General features: G+C 47.4%; 1 protein-coding gene across 5 annotated transcripts in view; it reads left to right on the top strand.

The window, feature by feature from the left end:
• Nucleotides 1–20,785, top strand: part of LOC134810435 (huntingtin-interacting protein 1-like) — a 136,225-nt gene extending 115,440 nt beyond the window's left edge. For 2 of the 5 annotated variants that reach the window (XM_063814306.1, XM_063814304.1), the window contains exons 22-31: nt 460–596; nt 5,059–5,169; nt 6,247–6,305; nt 7,038–7,131; nt 8,882–8,982; nt 9,270–9,375; nt 11,100–11,223; nt 12,096–12,157; nt 14,644–14,752; nt 15,851–20,785. In XM_063814306.1, the coding sequence (XP_063670376.1) occupies nt 460–596; nt 5,059–5,169; nt 6,247–6,305; nt 7,038–7,131; nt 8,882–8,982; nt 9,270–9,375; nt 11,100–11,223; nt 12,096–12,157; nt 14,644–14,752; nt 15,851–15,903 (956 nt within the window). In that variant the 3' untranslated portion in view covers nt 15,904–20,785. Of the gene's footprint in view, nt 1–459; nt 597–5,058; nt 5,170–6,246; nt 6,306–7,037; nt 7,132–8,881; nt 8,983–9,269; nt 9,376–11,099; nt 11,224–12,095; nt 12,158–14,643; nt 15,259–15,850 lie in introns of those variants that run through there. The other 3 variants (XM_063814305.1, XM_063814303.1, XM_063814307.1) reach the window with 3 other exon arrangements.
• The last annotated feature ends 337 nt before the right edge of the window (nt 20,786–21,122 follow it).

Here is a 21,122-nt window from a genome sequence, read left to right as displayed (position 1 = left end):
GTTGGGCCGGGCGCAGTAGCTCATGCCTGTAACTCCAGCACTTTGGGAGGCTGAGGCGGGCAGATCACTTGAGGTCGGGAGTTCAAGAACAGCCTGGCCAACATGGCAAAAACCCATCTCTACTAAAGATACAAAAACGATGGGCCAGATGCAATGGTTCACGCCTGTAATCGCCGTAACACTTTGGGAGGATGAGGTGGGCAGATCACCTGAGGTCAGGAGTTCGAGACCAACCTGGCCAACATGGCGAAACCCCGTCTCTACTAAAAATACAAAAATTAGCCGGGCATGGTGGCGCACCCGTAATCCCAGCTACTTGGGAGGCCGAGGCAGGAGAATCACTTGAACTCAGGAGGTGGAGTTTGCAGTGAGCCGAGATGGCGCCACTGCACTCCAGCCTGGGCAACAAGAGCGAGACTCCATCTCAAAAAAAAAGTGTCTATTGCCTTGTATCTCCAGCACTGACCGAGGCCTGTAAGCAGTATGGCAGGGAAACCCTCGCCTACCTGGCCTCCCTGGAGGAAGAGGGAAGCCTTGAGAATGCCGACAGCACAGCCATGAGGAACTGCCTGAGCAAGATCAAGGCCATCGGCGAGGTACTTGGAGTAGTATCATTGAGGAGCATTGTTATTCTTCTGGGTGTGCATGCTGGTGAATGGCCAGGGAATCGGTGATGTTCTGAGCTAGTTCTTTCTGCACTTAGAACTTGATTCTAGAAAGAGATTGTTAAAATTGGAAAATCTGGCCAGGTGCAGTGATTTATGCGTGTAATCCCAGCACTTTGGGAGGCTGAGTCAGGAGGATCACTTGAGGCTAGACGGGATGGCTCACGCCTGTAATCCCAGCACTTTCGGAGGCTGAAGTGGGCAGATCACTTGAGGTCAAGAGCTAGAGACCAGCCTGGCCAACAGGGTGAAACCCTGTCTCTGCTAAAAATACAAAAATCAACCCAGCATAGTGGTGCATGCCTATAATCCCAGGTACTGGGAGGTGGAGTCAAGAGAATTGCTTGAACCCAGGAGGTGGAGGTTGCAGTGCACCGAGATCATGCCATTGCACTCCAGCCTGGGCATAAGAGTGAGATCTATCTCAAAAAAAAAAAAAAAAAAAAAAAAAATAGGATCACTTGATCCCAGAAGTTTGAGACAGGCCTAGGCAACAAAATGAGACCCTGTCTCTTTAAAAACTAAAAAAAAAAATTTTTAAAGGAAAAACGTCCTGAAGGACTTTCCAGCTATATTTAATTCACTGGCTGTTAGCTGAGAATCTACTTACTATGTTGTCATCATTACACTAGGCAATATCAAAGAAGTATAGGCAGCTCCCCTGTCTCTGAGGATTTTTATCTAGGTGGGCAGGTAATACCCAAAATGGAAATAACACTGTGTTCATTCATTTACTAAAGATGTAGTGCCGAGCATGGTGGCTCACACCTGTAATCCCTGCACTTTGGGAGGCCGAGGCAGGAGGATCACTTGAGGCCAGGAGTTCAATATCAGCCTAGGCAACATAGTGAGACCCTGTCTCTACAAAATAAAATTTTTTTAAAAAATTAGACAGGCGTGATGTCACGCACCTGTAGTCCCAGCTACTCGGGAGGCTGAGGCAGGAGGATCGCTTGAGCCCAGGATTTGGAGGCCACAGTGAGCTATGATTGTGCCACTGCACTCCAGCCTAGGCAACAGAGTGAAACCCTGCCTCTGCTATAAATAAATATGTCCTGTATACCAGAAATTGGGTTAAGTATATATAGGGACAGGGAAGACATGGACAATATGGAAAAGAAAAATAAGAAAACCATTTCTATGCAGTACAGTTTTTTTTCATTTTTTCCCCAGTGTTATGAATTGGAATATATTGGTTAAGATACAAGGATAGGGCCAGGCACAGTGGCTCACGCCTGTAATCCCAACATTTTGGGAGGCCGAGGCAGGTGGATCACCTGAGGTCAGGAGTTCTAGACCAGCCTGGCCAACATGGCAAAACCCGTCTCTACTAAAAATACAAAAAATTAGCCAGGCGTGATGGTAGGCGCCTGTAATCCCAGCTACTTAGGAGGCTGGGGCAGGAGAATCACTTGAACCTGGGAGGCTGAGGTTGCAATGAGCTAAGATCGTGCCTTTGCACTCCAACCTGGGCAACAGGAGCGAAACTCCACTCAAAAAATAAATGAAAAATAAAAGCCATGAGGATAGAATGTCTAATTGGAGTTCCAGAAGAAGATAATAAAAAGACCACATCCAGCCAAGGTGGGTGGATCAATTGAGGCCAGGAATTTGAGACCAGCCTGGGCAACTTAGTGGCGCCCTGTCTCTACAACAAATTTAAAAATTGGCCGGATGTGATGGTGAGCACTTTTGGTCCCAGCTACTCAGGAGGCTGAGGCAGGAGGATCACCTAAGCCTGGGAGCTCAAGACTGCAGTGAACCGTGTACTCTGCAGTGAATTGCAGAGTGTACTCTGCAGAGTGGTTCACCTGCAGTGAACCACTGTACTCCAGCCTGGGTGACAGAGTAAGACCCTGTCTCTAAAAAGAAAAAATAAAAAGATCAGGGCCAGGTGTGGTGGCTCATGCCTGTAATCCCAGCACTTTGGGAGGCTGAGGTGGGTGGATCACTTGAGGCCAGGAGTTTGAGACCAGCCTGGCCAATATAGTGAAACTCCATCTCTATTAAAAATACAAAATTAGCCAGGTGTGGTGGCTAATTTTGTAATCCCAGCACATACCTGTAATCCCAGCTACTTGAGAGGCTGAGGCAGGATAATCCTTTGAGCCTGGGAGGCGGAGGCTGCAGTGAGCCGAGATTGCGCCACTGCACTCCAGCCTGGGCGACAGAGTGAGACACTGCCTCAAAAAAAAAAAAAAAAAAAAAATTATCATCTACATCTTTGCCTCCCTAAATAATAGAGTTAGTTTCACATGATATAGACTACAGGTAAATAGAGTCCTACTGTATATATTCTTCTACAACTCGCTTTTTCACTCCACATTCTGTGAGATTAATCCAAGAAGATAAATTCATTTTCACTGCTCTCTCATTATCTATTGTGTGAATATCGCTTAATTCATCCGTCTGTTCTCTTGGTGATGGACACTTGGGTTATTTCCAGTTTGGGTTGTTATTAATTTGCCCCTATGATCATATATGCACACATGTCAGTTTCTCTAGAGTATATACGTAGAATCAGAATTACTAGGTATTAGGATGAATCTCACACATAGAATGTTGAGTGAAAAATCAAGTCATGGAAAAATATATACAGTAGGATTCCTTTTATATAAAGACTCAAACATTCAAACTTAATAGGGATGCATCTATGTGGAGTTAAAAAATAATAATAATAAGACAGGCCAGGCATAGTGGCACATGTCTGAAAATCCCAGCACTTTGGGAGGCCGGAGCGGGGGATCACTTGAGGCCAGGAGTTTGATACAGCCTGGGCTACAAAGCAAGACTCTGACTCTACAAAAAAGTTTAAAAGTTAGCAGAGCCTAGTGGTGTGTGCCCGTTGTCCCAGCTACTCAGGAGGCTGAGGCAGGGAGGATCACTTGAGCCCAGGAGTGGGAGGCTGCAGTGAGCTATGATCGCACCACTGCACTCTAGCCTGGGCAACAGGCTTTTATGTTTTGTCTTTAAAAAATAAAAATAAAATAAGACACAACAACCACTCTCTTGAATTCTGTGTCTCTTGGGGTAGAAGGCAGGGAGTAAGGGAGATAGAATCAGGGCACATACAAGTTCAAATAGGATTCCAAAGGTATTGATGTTTCTTACAGCATTCCTTAAGTTTTAAGTTGGGTGGTGGATAACATGCGTCTTTATTCTTATCCTTTGAACCATTCATATATATTTTATACCTTAGTATGTATAACACATCATGTTTTAAAAATCATAGGCTTTGCTGTTTGTCAGACCTTAGTTCAAATCCCTGCCCTGCCATTTGTTACCATAACTGTGGTCAAGACGTTCTACCTCTGATCCCTGGCTTCCTATCTGCACAGTAGGAATAATACCCGCCTCATATGATCACCGTGGAAGCAAAGTTAAGTCAGGGTCAAAGTGGAAGATATCATCTGTATTTGAAAAAGTTGTCGGCCAGGTATAGTAATTCAATCCCAGCACATTGGGAGGCCAAGACAGGAGGATCACTTGAGCCCAGGAATTCAAGACCAGCCTGGGCAACATAGTGAGACCCCATCTCTATTAAAAAAAAAAAAAAATTATCCGGGCTTGGTGGTGCACCTCTGTACTCCCAGCTACTCTGGTGGTAGAGGTGGGAGAATTGCTTGAGCATGGAAGGTCGAGGCTGCAGTGAGCTATGATCATGTCACTGCACTCCATCTCTGGTGACAGGGCAAGACTGTGTCTCAAAAAAATAAAAAATTAGGGCCAGGCGTGGTGGCTTACACCTGTAATCCCAGCACTTTGGGAGGCTGAGGCAGGAGGATTACCTGAGGTCAGGAGTTTGAGACCAGCCTGGGCAAAATAGTGAAACCCATCTCTACTAAAAATATAAAAATTAGCTGGGCATGGTGGTGCAAACCTGCAATCCCAGCTACTTGGGAGGCTGAGGCAGGATAATCCCTTGAGCCCGGGAGGCGGAGGCTGCAGTGAGCCGAGATTGTGCCACTGTACTCCAGCCTGGGCAACAGATTGAGACTCTGTCTCAAAAAAAAAAAAAGAAAAGAAAAGAAAAGAAAGAAAGCAAAAGAAAAAGAAAAATTGTAAAAAAATACCTCCTGTGTAGCTAGTACAATTGACACTGCACAACTAAGGGACTGGGGTCTTAGTGGTGGCGGAATGGCCTTGCAGGGGGAGGCAGCGATGGCATTCTGGAAGGAGGTGGATCCTGAGTGAGGAGGAGCATGAGGTTCCAGAGTTCGTGTCACAGAGAGGACAAGATGCGGTCTGCAAAAGACCCCCCACAACCCCTGTGGCTTGCAGAAGGTGTTTGCTGGGTTGCCTCCTGCCTTGCCATCTTGTAAGGGTTACAGATGGCAGAGGAGAAGAGACAGGAGGCCCCAAGGTCAGTTCAGCCTTTGTGATGTGTTCACAGGAGCTCCTGCCCAGGGGCCTGGACATCAAGCAGGAGGAGCTGGGGGACCTGGTGGACAAGGAGATGGCGGCCACTTCAGCTGCTATTGAAACTGCCACGGCCAGAATAGAGGTAGGAGGTTCCTGCAGGATCTCCTGAAACGATGCCTTTGCAGCTGCCCTTCTGCAACACTGCTCATTAGACATGTCACAGTAGTTCATTAAGGCCATGGCAACCCCCTAAGACAGAAACCAGAATTTGCCAGGCACAGTGGCTCATGCCTGTAACCCCAGCACCTTGGGAGGATCACTTGAGTCCAGGAGTTTGAGACCAGCCTGGACATCATAGCAAGACCCCATCTCTACAAAAGATAAAATAATTAGCTGGGCATGGTGGTGCATGCTTATAGTCCCAGCTACTCCAGAGGCTGCAGGAGGATCACTTGAGCCCAGGAATTGGAGGCTACAGTGAGCCATGATTGCACCACTGCACTCTAGCCTGGGTGAGAGAGTGAGACCCTGTCTGTAAAAATGTTTTTAAATTATAAAAAAAAAAAAAAGAGACCAAAATCTGAACTCGCTCGTTTTTCTGAGTGATAGAAAATGAGAAGGTCCTCACGAGAGAAGGTCCGCATGACAGAAGGTGATTAGTTTCCTCAAGAATCAGATACTTTGGTGTCAGAATATCCTGGGTTCTGGCCAGGTGTGGTGGCTCACGCCTGTATTCCCAGCACTTTGGGAGGCCGAGGCAGGCAGATCATGAGGTCAGGAGTTTGAGACCAGCCTGGACAACATGGTGAAACCCGGTCTCTACTAAACATACAAAAATTAGCTGGGCGTGGTGGCGCGTGCCTGTAATCCCAGCCACTCGGAAGGCTGAGGCAGGAGAATCACTTGAACCCAGGAGGCGGAGGTTGCAGTGAGCCGAGATCGTACCGCTCACTCCAGCCTGGGTGACAGAGTGAGACTCCATCTCAAAACAAAACAAAATGACACGGATCACAGAGCCAGCCCACTGCAGCTGCACTCTCCCTGAATAGGTTAGAGTCTGGATTCTTTTCTGACTCTCTCAAGAATGTGGGCAGGGACTTGGGGACTTCCAGATTCAGGTTTCCCAGCTACCACACGATGTTGGACTGAAAGTATAGTAAGACATTAGTGGATCCTTAATATTCAAGGCACATTTAGAAACCATGCTTCTTTTTCACAGGAGATGCTCAGCAAATCCCGAGCAGGAGACACAGGAGTCAAATTGGAGGTGAATGAAAGGTCGGTCTGAGCAGCATGGTGGGACCTAGGGGAGCAGGATCTGTCTTCCTGACATTGGTCTATACTTTGCATACTTATTAGGGAATTAGAGGAGAGCAGTAGCAGCCACGGGGAAGGGCTGAGTTGATGTAATCATCAATAACAGTATTAATGATGACAGCAGTATTGCTGTTTCACTATAGAAGAAAAGAAACCCCGGGCCAGCGCGGTAGCTCCCGCCTGTAATCCCAGCACTTTGGGAGGCTGAGGAGGGAGGATCACCTGAGGTCGGGAGTTCGAGACCAGCCCGCCCAATGTGGTGAAAAGTCTTCTTTACTAAAAATACAAAAATTAGCCAGGCGTGGTGGTGCATGCATGTAATCCCAGCTACTTTGGAGGCTGAGGCAGGAGAATCACTTGAACCCGGGAGGTGGAGGTTGCAGTGAGCCAAGATCGTGCCTCTGCACTCTAGCCTGGGCGACAGAGCAAGACTCTGTCTCAAAAAAGAAGAAAAGAAGTCCTAGGAATCACAATTTCACTATTCCTTACGATGGAGACCCACAGTTAGATCTCTCTCACTCCCCAGCCTCTCCTTCGGTGCCTCCCCGCAGAATGTTCCAGCAACCTCAGCACCCTTCTTACCTCCCTTTCCCATTCCAAGCTTGCCTTTGGCTAGGAGTGGGGAAGAGAACCGTCGTGTTCATTGATCTTGGATCTTGATCTCAGTGTATCCTCGACTTGTTTGTTTGGCAGGATCCTTGGTTGCTGTACCAGCCTCATGCAAGCTATTCAGGTGCTCATCGTGGCCTCTAAGGACCTCCAGAGAGAGATTGTGGAGAGCGGCAGGGTGAGCGTGGGTGTGGGCCCTGGGCAGGAAGAGGAGGCATTGGTGACAGACTCCCGCTCCAACGGACTCTGTGATGATGCCGTCTTACTCTGTGTGTCCACCTGAGCACAGAGCAGCCACTCCTGTAGATATCAGCAGAGGCCCTGGGGAGAAGTCAGAGCTCCAGGACCTCCCCAGAGGGTGGCCAGGCATGTGTCCCAACTCCAGCTCCCTTCGCACAGGCAGACATTGTTGGAACTTGCTATGGGAGCCCTTTTTACATTGCAAACCTGGGTACTCTGAGGGGGACATGAGGACTTTTGCAAAAGAAGCAGATCCTGAATGCCAACTTGAGACTGGCTTTTCACAGGGAGTTCGGCCTAATCTGTTTCTAACAGCAGAGTCAACTCACCCTTACAAATAGACTCTGCTGTCAGCCTCTTATCAACGCACCACTTCGTGGTCTCACACCTTTGCTGGGATTATCATCATCTTGTTTTTTTCTCATTTCCCCATATGCCGCCGCAGCTTGGGAGGCGTAAGTCCAGGGGAGGGGTTAATGAGCCTGAGAACGGTGCCATAAAGCAAGCAGCCAGGCCTGCTTTGCTGGTGCCTTTTATCTTCCTGAGAGCTGATGTTTTCTGTTTCTAAAATAGAAAGATGGACTGGACAAGGATTATCTGCAGATTCTCAGACTATCAGACACTTCCAAAGCATAAAAACATTTTTCAAATCCAAGTAGAAATATTTTTTTTTAATGTATTCACTGTGTAGTCTCCTTTTTTTGGCAAATCGCAAAGAGTGGCTAGACTCTTTTCAGATCATAACTTATTCATATGAGAATATTTATTCTTATATATACAATACAGAAATGTCATGGTATGGTAGAAATGCTACAGGCTTTGGAGTCAGAAAAGCCCAAGATTTACTTCCATTTATTTCCTGCATGACCTTGGGAAAAGTCTTTTTGTTTGTTGTTTTGTTGTTTTGGGTTTTTTGTTTGCTTGTTTGTTTGTTTTTGAGACTGAGTCTCGCTCTGTCGCCAGGCTAGAATGCAGTGGTGCAATCTCGGCTCACTGCAACCTCTGCCTCCTGGGTTCAAGCGATTCTCCTGCCTCAGCCTCCCGAGTAGCTGGGATTACAGGCACACACCACGCCCAGCTAATTTTTGTATTTTTAGTAGAGACGGAGTTTCACCATGTTAGACAGGATGGTCTCAATCTCTTGACCTCATGATCTGCCCACCTTGGCCTCGCAAAGTGCTGGGATTACAGGCGTGAACCACCGCGCCCAGCCAGGGTTTTGTTTTGTTTTGTTTGAGACAGAATCTCGCTCTGTTGCTCAGGCTAGAGTGCAGTGATGCGATCTCGGCTCACTGCAACCTCCGCCTCCTAGGTTCAAGTGATTGTCCTGCCTCAGCCTCCTGAGTAGCTGGGATCACAGGCACCCACCACCACACCTAGCTAATTTTTGTATTTTTAATAGAGACAGGGTTTCACCATGTTGCCCAAGCTGGTCTTGAACTCCTGACCTCAAGTGATCCACCTGCCTCAGCCTCCCAAAGTGCTGGGATTACAGGCGAGCGCCACTGCACCCAGCTGGAAAAGCCATTTTGGTCTCTGAATCTTCTTCTTTTTTGTAAAATGGGAATACTAATGCTTATGTCTCAGAGTTACTATGAGGATGATTTGGGATAATATATGTATAAAAGCACCTGCCATATAGTACATGCTCAATAAAAGGTGGCTATTACTATTTTTTATTTCCCTAGGGTACAGCATCCCCTAAAGAGTTTTATGCCAAGAACTCTCGATGGACAGAAGGACTCATCTCAGCCTCCAAGGCTGTGGGCTGGGGAGCCACTGTCATGGTGTAAGTATCCATTGGTACCAAGGCTCCTCCCATGACCCCTCTTCCATTGATCCACTCCAAACAATAGCTAAGGAGGGAAAAAAAAATCTGTCCCTTAGAAATAAACTATTGATCAGGAAGTCAATAGGACCGAGTTTACAAGGGAGCCTGGCTCTCCCAGGGGACACAGGGCAGGCAGCCTCCCCTCCCTGTTTAGCCAAGGGCGATGGGGTGGTCTGGAGGTGGGAATGTGGAGGAGTTGCAGCTCATTTGCCCGTAACCTAGTCCCTCTTGTCGTTTTCCATCAGGGATGCAGCTGATCTGGTGGTACAAGGCAGAGGGAAATTTGAGGAGCTAATGGTGTGTTCTCATGAAATTGCTGCTAGCACAACCCAGCTTGTGGCTGCATCCAAGGTAGGACCTGGCTGGACCTCCTAGGACGCTGGAAGGCCTGGTTAGAGAGTACTAGGCTAGGTTAAAGAGTACTTGGCTGCGTTAGGCAGTACTTGGCTGAGTTAGAGAGTACTTGGCCAGGTTAGATGGCACTTGGCTAGGTTAGACTGTACTTGGCTAGGTTAAAGAGTACTAAGGGGTTAGAGAGTACTTGGCTAGGTTAGATGGTACTTGGCTGGGTTAGAGAATACTAAGGGATTAGAGAATACTTGGCTATGTTAGATAGTACTTGGCTAGGTTAGAGAGTACTTGGCTAGGTTAGATGGTACTTGGTTAGGTTAGATGGTACTTGGCTAGGTTAGAGACTACTTAGGAGTTAGAGAGTACTTGGCTAGGTTAGATAGTACTTGGATGATGGGATGGAACTGGCCCTGAGAACAAATGATTTATCCAGGGCTCAGGTGGATTCGATTCCAAATAAAAATTCACCCTGTTAAGGGTCCCATACTATCCTCTTACAGAGGCTTTTTTTTTTTTTTTTTTTTTTTGGAGACAGCCTTGCTCTGTCACCCAGGCTGGAGTGCAGTGGCGTGATCTCAGCTCACTGCAACCTCTGCCTCCCAGGTTCAAGTGATTCTCCTGACTCAGCCTCCCGAGTAGCTGGGACTACAGACACATGCCACCACGCCCAGCTAATTTTTTTTATTTTTAGTGGAGACGGGGTTTCACCGCGTTAGCCAGGATGGCCTCGATCTCCTGACCTTGTGATCCACCCACCTCAGCCTCCCAAAGTGCTGGGATTACAGGCGTGAGCCACCACACCTGGCCTTAGAGGCCTTTCATGTGACAGCAAGGAATGTCTGTACCCAGTCTGTACCCAGGTGTGCCACACATGTCCCTCGTGGCTTTCCTCACATCTGTTACAAGTGGCCTTAGAGAGCCCCAGCAATGCCAACTTCTGATTAGCAGTCCTGGCATTCAAGAAACACTCGAATAAGGAATAGGTTGGCATCATAAACAGGATACCTGGCTTGGCTGTGAGATTCTACAACCCCTCTTTATTAGTGTTCAAATTTGAATCAGGCCGGGCACGATGGCTCACTCCTGTAATCCCAGCCCTTTTAGGAGGCCTGAGGTCGGGAGTTCAAGACCAGCCTGGCCAACATGGTGAAATCCAGTTTCTACTAAAAATACAAAAAATTAGCCAGGTGTGGTGGCGGGCACTTGTAATCCCAGCTGCTTGGGAGGCTGAGGCAGGAGAATTGCTTGAACCTGGGAGGTGGAGGTTGCAGTGAGCTAAGATCATGCCATTGCACTCCAGCCTGAGCAACAAGAGCAAACTCTGTCTAAAAAAAAAATTATTTTTTGAATCAATATCATCAATGCCCCCAACTGATTCTCATGTAAAGTGTGCCCCAAATCCTTTTTAAGAGTTTCACAGTATCCCAGAGTGTTCTTTATTTGTCCTTATTTCTTGTCATCCCAAATTGGTTTCCACAACTGGGCACATTGTCCAAATAAGTGATAATGCTTAGAGTTTGGGATCCACCAAGCAAAAAAGCCAGGAATAACTTTTTATATGATAGATATGTCAGGAGCTGACTATAGTCAGCAGATTTTGAGAAGCTGATTGGTGATTGCCGTTTGGCCCACATATGTTTGCTAAGAACCATCAGAGCAATTATCTGATTCAGTCCTTGTTGCTCTAGGTGTTGTATGAACCTAAATCCGCTTTGTCCTGGTAGGTGAAAGCTGATAAGGACAGCCCCAACCTAGCCCAGCTGCAGCAGGCCTCTCGGGGAGTGAACCAGGCCACTGCCGGCGTTGTGGCCTCAACCATTTCCGGCAAATCACAGATCGAAGAGACAGGTAGCCTTTCCAAAGGGACCCTTTTCTTATCCACCCTGTTGAGCTCTTCTCTGCATCCTTCCCTGTGATCCCAACCAAATCCCACAGGACTGTGTCTAAATTCTTTCATATTTTTTTCATCTTTTTATTTTATTTTTTCTTTATTTCTGTTTTTGAGACAGGGTCTCACTCTGTCGCCCAGGCTGGAGTGCAGTGGTACCATCTCTGCTCACTGCAACCTCCACCTCCCTGGTTCACACGATTCTCCTGCCTCAGCTTCCCGAGTAGCTAGGATTACAGGCGCCCGCCACCACGCCTGGCTAATTTTTGTATTTTTAGTAGAGACGGGGTTTCACCATGTTAGCCAAGCTGGTCTCGAACTCCTCACCTCAGGTGATGTGCCCACCTTGGCCTCCCAAAGTTTGCTGGGATTATAGGTGTGAGCCACCGCGCTCTGCCATTTTTTTTTTCTTTTTTTAGTTGGAGTCTTTCTCTTGTTGCCCAGGCTGGAGTGCAATGGCGCAATCTTGGCTCACTGCAACCTCCGCCTCCAGGGTTCAAGTGATTCTCCTGCCTTAGCCTCCCAAGTAGCTGGAATTACAGGCGCCCACTGCTGCACCCAGCTAATTTTTGTATTTCTAGTAAAGACGGGGTTTCACCATGTTGGCCAGGCTGGTCTCAAACTCCTGACCTCATGATCCACCCACCTCAGCCTCCCAAAGAGCTAGGATTACAGGAGTGAGCCACCGTTGTCCGGCCCCCTCAGTTACTTTCATGCAGTGTTGACAAATGGCAAGCCAGGCATTTCCACAGAGCATTGGCATTGGCTGCCTCTCAGGTGCCAGTCAGCCAGGGTAGAATTTGATGAGACCTTCTTGTTTCCATCCTTGCAGACAACATGGACTTCTCAAGCATGACGCTGACACAGATCAAACGCCAAGAGATGGATTCTCAGGTGAGAGCTCCATCTGTAAGTCTAGATAGCCTCTATTGCCTAGACATGGACTCTGAATATTATTCCCATGGAGAAAAGCCAGAGGGAAATGAACACAGGTGCACCTACTAACCCAAGACTGAATGTAAATCTTGCCGGAAGAAACAGTGGAGGTAGAGAAGGTGATTAGTGAATCACCTTGTTTTTTTTTTTGTTTGTCTTGTTTTGTTTTTTTTCTTTTTTGAGACGGAGTCTCGTCCTGTCGCCCAGGCTGGAGTGCAGTGGCGTGATCTCGGCTCACCGCACTCTCCACCTCCCAGGTTCAAGCAATTCTTCTACTTCAACCTCCCAAGTAGCTGGGATTACAGACGTGCGTCACCACACCTAGCTAATTTTTTTTTTTTTTTGAGACGGAGTCTTGCTCTGTCGCCCAGGCTGGAGTGCAGTGGTGTGATCTCGGCTCACTGCAAGCTCCCTCTCTCAGGTTCACGCCATTCTCCTGCCTCAGCCTCTCTGAGTAGCTGGAACTACAGGCGCCCACCACCATGCCTGGCTAATTTTTTGTATTTTTAGTAGAGACAGGGTTTCACCGTGTTAGCCAGGATGGTCTCGATCTCCTGACCTCGTGATCTGCCTGCCTTGGCCTCCCAAACTGCTGGGATTACAAGCGTGAGCCACCGTGCCCGGCCTTAATTTTTAATTTTTAATAGAGATAAGGTTTCACCATGCTGGCCAGGCTGGTCTCAAACTCCTGACCTTGTGATCTGCCCACCTGGGCCTTCCAAAGTGCTGGGATTACAGGCGTGAGCCACCGGCCCTTTTTTTTTTTTTTAAATAAGATAGAGACGGGGTCTTACTATGTTGCCCAGGCTGGTCTCAACTCCTGGCCTCACACAACCCTCCTGCCTCAGCCTCCCAAAGGGCTGGGATTACAGGCGTGAGCCACCACGCCCAGCCAAGATCAGACTCTTAACTCTTGCGCACTGTTCTTGGACTAACGTTCCTCTACATGTTATCCAGGATCTCTTAGTATCCACAAACTTAATAGTCTTACTATAAACACTGTTTTAGACTTCTGGTATGAATTATTTGTGTATGACTTTTAGTTTTAAAAGAGAAAATCCTTTTAACTCATCAAAGGCAATGCCATTATTTCTCTCTGTTGTTCTATAAAGTCATATCATGTAAAATAGGTATCAGCGAGATCCTTTAAAAAAAAATTGACATAGTTTTTCTAGAATAACTGGTCATCAGTCTTGGGGTGAATTTCAAATTGGAATTGTTAAAGTACTCCAAGATGTGTCACTCAGCATTTTTTTTTTCTTTTTTTGAGTCAGGGCCTTGCTCTGTTCCCCAGGCTGGAGTGCAGTGGTGTGATCACAGCTCACTGCAGCCTCAAACTCCTGGGCTCAGGCGGATCCTCCCACCTCAGCCTCCTGAGTAGCTGGGACTACAGGTACACACCACCATGCCCAGCTAATTTTTCCTTCTTTTTTTTTTTTTTGAGACCGAGTCTTGCTCTGTTGCCTAGGCTGGAGTGAGTACAATGGCACGATCTTGGTTCACTGCAACCTCCGCCTTCCAGGTTCAAGCGATTCTCCTACCTCAGCCTCCAAAGTAGCTGGGATTACAGACATGCACCACCACACCTGGCTAATTTTGTATATTTTTAGTAGAGACGGGGTTTCATCATGTTGGTCAGGCTAGTCTCAAACTCCTGACCCCAGGTGATCCACCCACGTTGGCCTCCCAAAGTGCTGGGATTACGGGCATAAGCCACCATGCCCGGCCAGCAAATATTCCTTGAATTAAGAAATAAAATAAATTACATTAATGAGAAGTAGAGCTAGACAAGATCACCCTTTCCTTTATAGTAAGATTTTCCAGGCTTTTTCCTGTAGCAGTAATAAGCGTAAGTTGCACAAATACCTGAAAGATATCAGAACCATCATATTTGCTTCCTACCTGGGTTTCTAGGGAACTGGGATTGAAGAAGGGTTACAACTAGATTGGTACTCACCATACAGTTAGGCTAAACATTAGAGTTGTTTTTAGATAGTGATTTCTCAGAGGAACAGAAGATAAGCCCACCTACCATTTAGGCATTTGTAAAGCATCATTCACTTCCAGTAGAAGATCACAGTGAGTAAAGCATAAGAGCTACTGGGATAGATAAATGAATGGGAGAATGGAAAAATTAGAGCAAAGAAGAGAATTGAAATTGAGGGCCAGATAAAGTATGGAAACAGGGTGAATAATATGGAAGAAGAGGAATTCACAATGCAGCAGAAAGGGAGTAATCAAAATAAGATAGATGTAGGCTGGGCATGGTGTTTCATGCCTGTAATCTCAGCACTTTGGGAGGCCAAGACAGGAGGATCTCTTGAGGCCAGGAGTTCACTACCAGCCTGGGCAGCAGAACAAGACCCCATCTCTATAAAAAAATAAATAAAAATTAAATCTCTGAGAGCTGATTAAGAGAAAATCCCACTTACTTTCCCTTACAGGTTAGGGTGCTAGAGCTAGAAAATGAATTGCAGAAGGAGCGTCAAAAACTGGGAGAGCTTCGGAAAAAGCACTACGAGCTTGCTGGTGTTGCTGAGGGCTGGGAAGAAGGTAAGCTGACTCCAAGGATGGGCACTAACCCGCAGCAGGGAGGGGAAGCTGTGTGGCCAGGGCCTTCCCCTAGAATGGAATAGAACAAGGAACCCACCAGATCGGTGGCTTCTTCCTTCTCTTCTCTCCTCATGGAACCTGTTTTCTCTTCCGTTGTAAATAACCTTTAAGCCTAACTTTGGGTGAAGTTATGGTGATTTGAAAGCTTTTATTGTCACCTTTTAAGACCTAAACATTGATCATAACTCACTCACTGCCATTCCCTCCCAGGCCCAGCTAGCCTTGCCAACTCCCTGGGAATTTAGTTTCTGGCCAGTAGAGAGTTGAAAAATGAATAAATAGTGGTCAGTCGAGATCTGGCAGACAGGGACAAGTGAATTACAAGTTTCTGTCTATCTAGAGCCAGTGAAGGGCGACAATTGCCAAAAGACAGAAGGGATCAGGGGCTAGGCCGGGTGTGGTGGCTCACGCCTATAATCCCAGCACTTTGGGAGGCCGAGGCGGGCGGATCACGAGGTCAGGAGATCGAGACCATCCTGGCTAACACGGTGAAACCCCGTCTCTACTAAAAATACAAAAAATTAGCCTGGCGTGGTGGTGGGCGCCTGTAGTCCCAGCTACTCAGGAGGCTGAGGCAGGAGAATGGCGTGAACCCGGGAGGCGGAGCTTGCAGTGAGCCGAGATCGCGCCACTGCACTCCAGCCTGGGCGACAGAGCGAGACTCCATCTCAAAAAAAAAAAAAAAAAAAAAAGACGGGATCAGGTGCTGAGAAATGGAGTGGCATGGAGTCACATTCAGCCTGCCAGCCCAGAGACTTGCCATCCATCACCTCGAGTCTATATGTTGTTGTCTGCATGTCGAAAGCAGTCAACTTGATCACAGCCAAGATTGTTCACTCTTAGTGGACTCGACTGACTCTGGGCACCAACCATAGACAGATCCTAGTCATTCCTAGACACGAAACTTGGGGACTATGTGATTACACCATGGTTATAATTATAATGTATTTTTGAGCCCCCATGGTGGCAGGTTTTGTTGGTTAAGTGAATGAATGCATTCATGAGTGCTTTGCAACATGAATTATCATTGTCTTTTAGGAACAGAGGCATCTCCACCTACACTGCAAGAAGCGGTAACCGAAAAAGAATAGAGCCAAACCAACACCCCATATGTCAGTGTAAATCCTTGTTACCTATCTCGTGTGTGTTATTTCCCCAGCCACAGGCCAAATCCTTGGAGTCCCAGGGGCAGCCACACCACTGCCATTACCCAGTGCCGAGGACATGCATGACACTTCCAAAGACTCCCTCCATAGCGACACCCTTTCTGTTTGGACCCATGGTCATCTCTGTTCTTTCCCCGCCTCCCTAGTTAGCATCCAGGCTGGCCAGTGCTGCCCATGAGCAAGCCTAGGTACAAAGAGGGGTGGTGGGGGGCAGGGCCACTCAACAGAGAGGACCAACATCCAGTCCTGCTGACTATTTGACCCCCACAACAATGGGTATCCTTAATAGAGGAGCTGCTTGTTGTTTGTTGACAGCTTGGAAAGGGAAGATCTTATGCCTTTTCTTTTCTGTTTTCTTCTCAGTCTTTTCGGTTTCATCATTTGCACAAACTTGTGAGCATCAGAGGGCTGATGGATTCCAAGCCAGGACACTACCCTGAGATCTGCACAGTCAGAAGGACGGCAGGAGTGTCCTGGCTGTGAATGCCAAAGCCATTCTCCCCATCTTTGGGCAATGCCATGGATTTCCACTGCTTCTTATGGTGGTTGGTTGGGTTTTTTGGTTGTTTTTGTTTTTTTTTTTAAGTTTCACTCACATAGCCAACTCTCCCAAAGGGCACACCCCTGGGGCTGAGTCTCCAGGGCCCCCCCACTGTGGTAGCTCCAGCGATGGTGCTGCCCAGGCCTCTCGGTGCTCCATCTCCGCCTCCACACTGACCAAGTGCTGGCCCACCCAGTCCATGCTCCAGGGTCAGGCGGAGCTGCTGAGTGACAGCTTTCCTCAAAAAGCAGAAGGAGAGTGAGTGCCTTTCCCTCCTAAAGCTGAATCCCGGCGGAAAGCCTCTGTCCGCCTTTACAAGGGAGAAGACAACAGAAAGAGGGACAAGAGGGTTCACACAGCCCAGTTCCCGTGACCAGGCTCAAAAACTTGATCACATGCTTGAATGGAGCTGGTGAGATCAACAACACTACTTCCCTGCCGGAATGAACTGTCCGTGAATGGTCTCTGTCAAGCGGGCCATCTCCCTTGGCCCAGAGAGGGAGTGTGGGAGTGATTCCCAACTCCTTTCTGCAGACGTCTGCCTTGGCATCCTCTTGAATAGGAAGATCGTTCCACCTTCTACGCAATTGACAAACCCGGAAGATCAGATGCAATTGCTCCCATCAGGAAAGAACCCTATACTTGGTTTGCTACCCTTAGTATTTATTACTAACCTCCCTTAAGCAGCAACAGCCTACAAAGAGATGCTTGGAGCAATCAGGACTTCAGGTGTGACTCTAGCAAGGCTCATCTTTCTGCCCGGCTACATCAGCCTTCAAGAATCAGAAGAAAGGCCAAGGTGCTGGACTGTTACTGACTTGGATCCCAAAGCAAGGAGATCATTTGGAGCTCTTGGGTCAGAGAAAATGAGAAAGGACAGAGCCAGCGGCTCCAACTCCTTTCAGCCACATGCCCCAGGCTCTCGCTGCCCTGTGGACAGGATGAGGACAGAGGGCACATGAACAGCTTGCCAGGGATGGGCAGCCCAACAGCACTTTTCCTCTTCTAGGTGGACCCCAGCATTTAAGTGACCTTCTGATCTTGGAAAAACAGCGTCTTCCTTCTTTATCTATAGCAACTCATTGGTGGTAGCCATCAAGCACTTCCCAGGATCTGCTCCAACAGAATATTGCTAGGTTTTGCTACATGACGGGTTGTGAGACTTCTGTTTGATCACTGTGAACCAACCCCCATCTCCCTAGCCCACCCCCCTCCCCAACTCCCTCTCTGTGCATTTTCTAAGTGGGACATTCAAAAAACTCTCTCCCAGGACCTCGGATGACCATACTCAGATGTGTGACCTCCATACTGGGCTAAGGAAGTATCAGCACTAGAAATTGGGCAGTCTTAATGTTGAATGCTGCTTTCTGCTTAGTATTTTTTTGATTCAAGGCTCAGAAGGAATGGTGCGTGGCTTCCCTGTCCCAGTTGTGGCAACTAAACCAATCAGTGTGTTCTTGATGCGGGTCAACATTTCCAAAAGTGGCTAGTCCTCACTTCTAGATCTCAGCCATTCTAACTCATATGTTCCCAATTACCAAGGGGTGGCCGGGCACAGTGGCTCATGCCTGTAATCCCAGCACTTTGAGAGGCTGAGGTGGTTGGATCACCTGAGGTCAGGAGTTCGAGACCAGCCTGTCCAACATGGTGAAACCCCCATCTCTACTAAAAATACCAAAAATTAGCCGAGCATAGTGACGGGTGCCCATAATCCCAGCTACTCAGGAGGCTGAGACAGGAGAATCACCTGAACCCCAGAGGCAGAGGTTGCAGTGAGCTGAGATCATGCCATTGTACTCCAGCCTGGGCAACAAGAGCAAAACTCCATCTCAAAAAAAAAAAAAATTACAAATGGGGAAAACAGTCTAGTGTAATGGATCAAATTAAGATTCTCTGCCCAGCTGGGCACAGTGGCGCATGCCTGTAATCCCAGAACTTTGGGAGGCCAAGACGGGATGATTGCTTGAGCTCAGGAGTTTGAGACCAGGCTGGGCATCATAGCAAGACCTCATCTCTACTAAAATTCAAAAACAAAATTAGCCGGGCATGATGGTGCATGCCTGTAGTCTCAGCTAGTTGGGGAGCTAAGGTGGGAGAATTGCTTGAGCTTGGGAAGTCGAGGCTGCAGTCAGCCCTGATTGTGCCACTGCACTCCGGCCTGGGTGACAGAGTGAGACCCTGTCTCAAAAAAAAAAAATTCTGTGTCAGAGCCCAGCCCAGAAGTTTGAGGCTGCAGTGAGCCATGATTTCCCACTGCACTCCAGCCTGAGTGACAGAGCGAGACTCCATCTCTTTAAAAACAAACAAAAAATTATCTGAATGATCCTGTCTCTAAAAAGAAGCCACAGAAATGTTTAAAAACTTCATCGACTTAGCCTGAGTCATAACGGTTAAGAAAGCACTTAAACAGAAGCAGAGGCTAATTCAGTGTCACATGAGGAAGTAGCTGTCAGATGTCACATAATTACTTTTGTAATAGCTCAGATTAGAATGGCTACCCCATTCTCTAGACAAAATCAAATTGTCCTATTGTGACTCTTCTAAAAATGAAGATGAAGAGGTATTTAATGACACACCTTGGATTAAAACGGGAATCACATCTTAAAGCTAAAAATGAACCTGCAAGCCTTCTAAATGAGTCACCGAGCATCACTAGTGACAAGTCTCGGGTGAGCGTAAATGGGTCATGACAAGATGGGACAGCAACAAAATCATGGCTTAGGATCGACAAGAAGTTAAAAAACAGCTGCATCTGTTACTGAAGTTTGTAAGACAGTGCCCTGAGACCTCTAGAGAAAAGATGTTTGTTTACTTAAGAGAAAGAGGCCAGACATGGTGTCTCACGTGTTTAATCCCAGCACTTTGGGAGGCAGGGGCGGGTGGATCACCTGAGGTCAGGAGTTCAAGACTAGCCTGGCCAACATGGTGAAACCCCATCTCTACTAAAAATACAAAAATTAGCCAGGCATGGTGGCAGGCGCCTATAATCCCAGCTACTGGGGAGGCTGAGGCAGGAGAATCACTTGAACCCGGGGGACAGAGGTTGTAGTGAGCCAAGATCGCACCACTGCACTCCAGCCTGGGTCACAGAGTGAGACTCCATCGCAAAAAAAAAAAAAAAAAAAAAAAAAAGAGAGAAAGAAATAGAAGAGAAGAGCCATCTTGGCAGAGTTATTTTATATCTGAGCAAGGAGTTTAAATGAGACTAGTTTAGATTGTCTGCTGATGCAGCCATCCATAGCAGTACCCCTAAAATCCCACCAGAATACGGGTCCCTCTAACCCAGTGGCTGGAAGAACCACTGTCTAGAGCAACTTTTCTTGGAACTGTCCCAGCTACCAAGTCAGACACCAAGGTTTATGCCACCAGGTAACACGGGGATCACAGGTACATGTCGCTCCGGTCAGATTAGTTGGCTTTGGCCCCTCGACCCTGTGCAGGAGCTAGTTCTCAGCTTGCAGCTGAAAGTTCCCTCTTAGCTCCTTAGTCTAGAGGGGTCTCCTGGCTCCATTTGACCCTGGTCTTTAATAACCGGTCAGCATCTTGCTACCTTCTACCACCTTTCCAAATCTCTGGAAATCCTGCCAGGGAAAGCCTCCAGTTCCAACACTGGCTTTCCAAGCAAACTGGCTTTGCCCTCTCTCTGCCATCCTTGTCCTCCAGAGACTGCACCACCTGTAGCATAGAAAACCACCACCACGGACCTGCCAGCCATCGGCGCAGCAAACCAGCCAGCTGTTTGCTGCCAAATTCCTTCCTCTTCCAGGTCCAGACCAAATACAAGATCAGCACCACACCGTGGTGTTGTCAGGAGCCAAAGCAACAGGAAACAATTCAATGCTGTTGGGTTCGATTCTGAGAGTAGATTTTTCCAGACATGTCTTTCAGGTGACCCTCAACTACCTCAGGTTTGAAGGCCCTAAATGAAACTGATTACCACTCATAGGGACAAACCGGGGGGGTTCGGTTACATCTTGGTGATAATGCAATTGTCTCAAACTTATAACAAACTCTTTCACATTTCAGTTTGCAGGGATAGGGTTGGGTTTGTTTTTCTTCTGTTTTTAACCTTTCCCCTGGGTTTCCATTAGGGTAGTTCCTTGAAATGAATTTCATTTTTCACTGAGTGCCTACCTTCCCAGGGCAGGTGGCCACTGGCTTCTGTTTCCCTCCAACAATACTTTTATTATGGTATTAAGACCTTTCTTTGTATAATACATTGCATCTGTGTTTTCAATTTTTCAAATAAATATTTCCGCCTGGCAATGGAGCGTGGTGGTGATTGACCAGCCAGCGTGGCTCTGAGGTATAGGCTCCAGTGAGAAGCCTGCATTTGTATCCTGGGGTTCATGGAATCCACGTAGCCCCACACCTCTGGGAATATATCTTAGAAATATTAGTTTGAGCCGGGTGTGGTGGCTCACACCAGTAATCCCAGCTCTTAGGGAGGCAGAGGCAGGAGGATAGCTTGAGCCCAGGAGTTAAGAGACCTGCCTGGAAAATATAGTGAGAAGCTGTTCTCCACAAAAAGGAAAAAAAAAAAAAAGAAATATTAGTTTGGTATTGGGCATGGTGGCTCATGCCTGTAATCCCAGCAATTTGG

The sequence above is a fragment of the Pan troglodytes genome, chromosome 6 (assembly GCF_028858775.2).
Source record: "Pan troglodytes isolate AG18354 chromosome 6, NHGRI_mPanTro3-v2.0_pri, whole genome shotgun sequence".
Taxonomy (NCBI): Eukaryota; Metazoa; Chordata; class Mammalia; order Primates; family Hominidae; genus Pan; species Pan troglodytes.
This window is presented reverse-complemented; position numbering and strand designations above follow the sequence as displayed.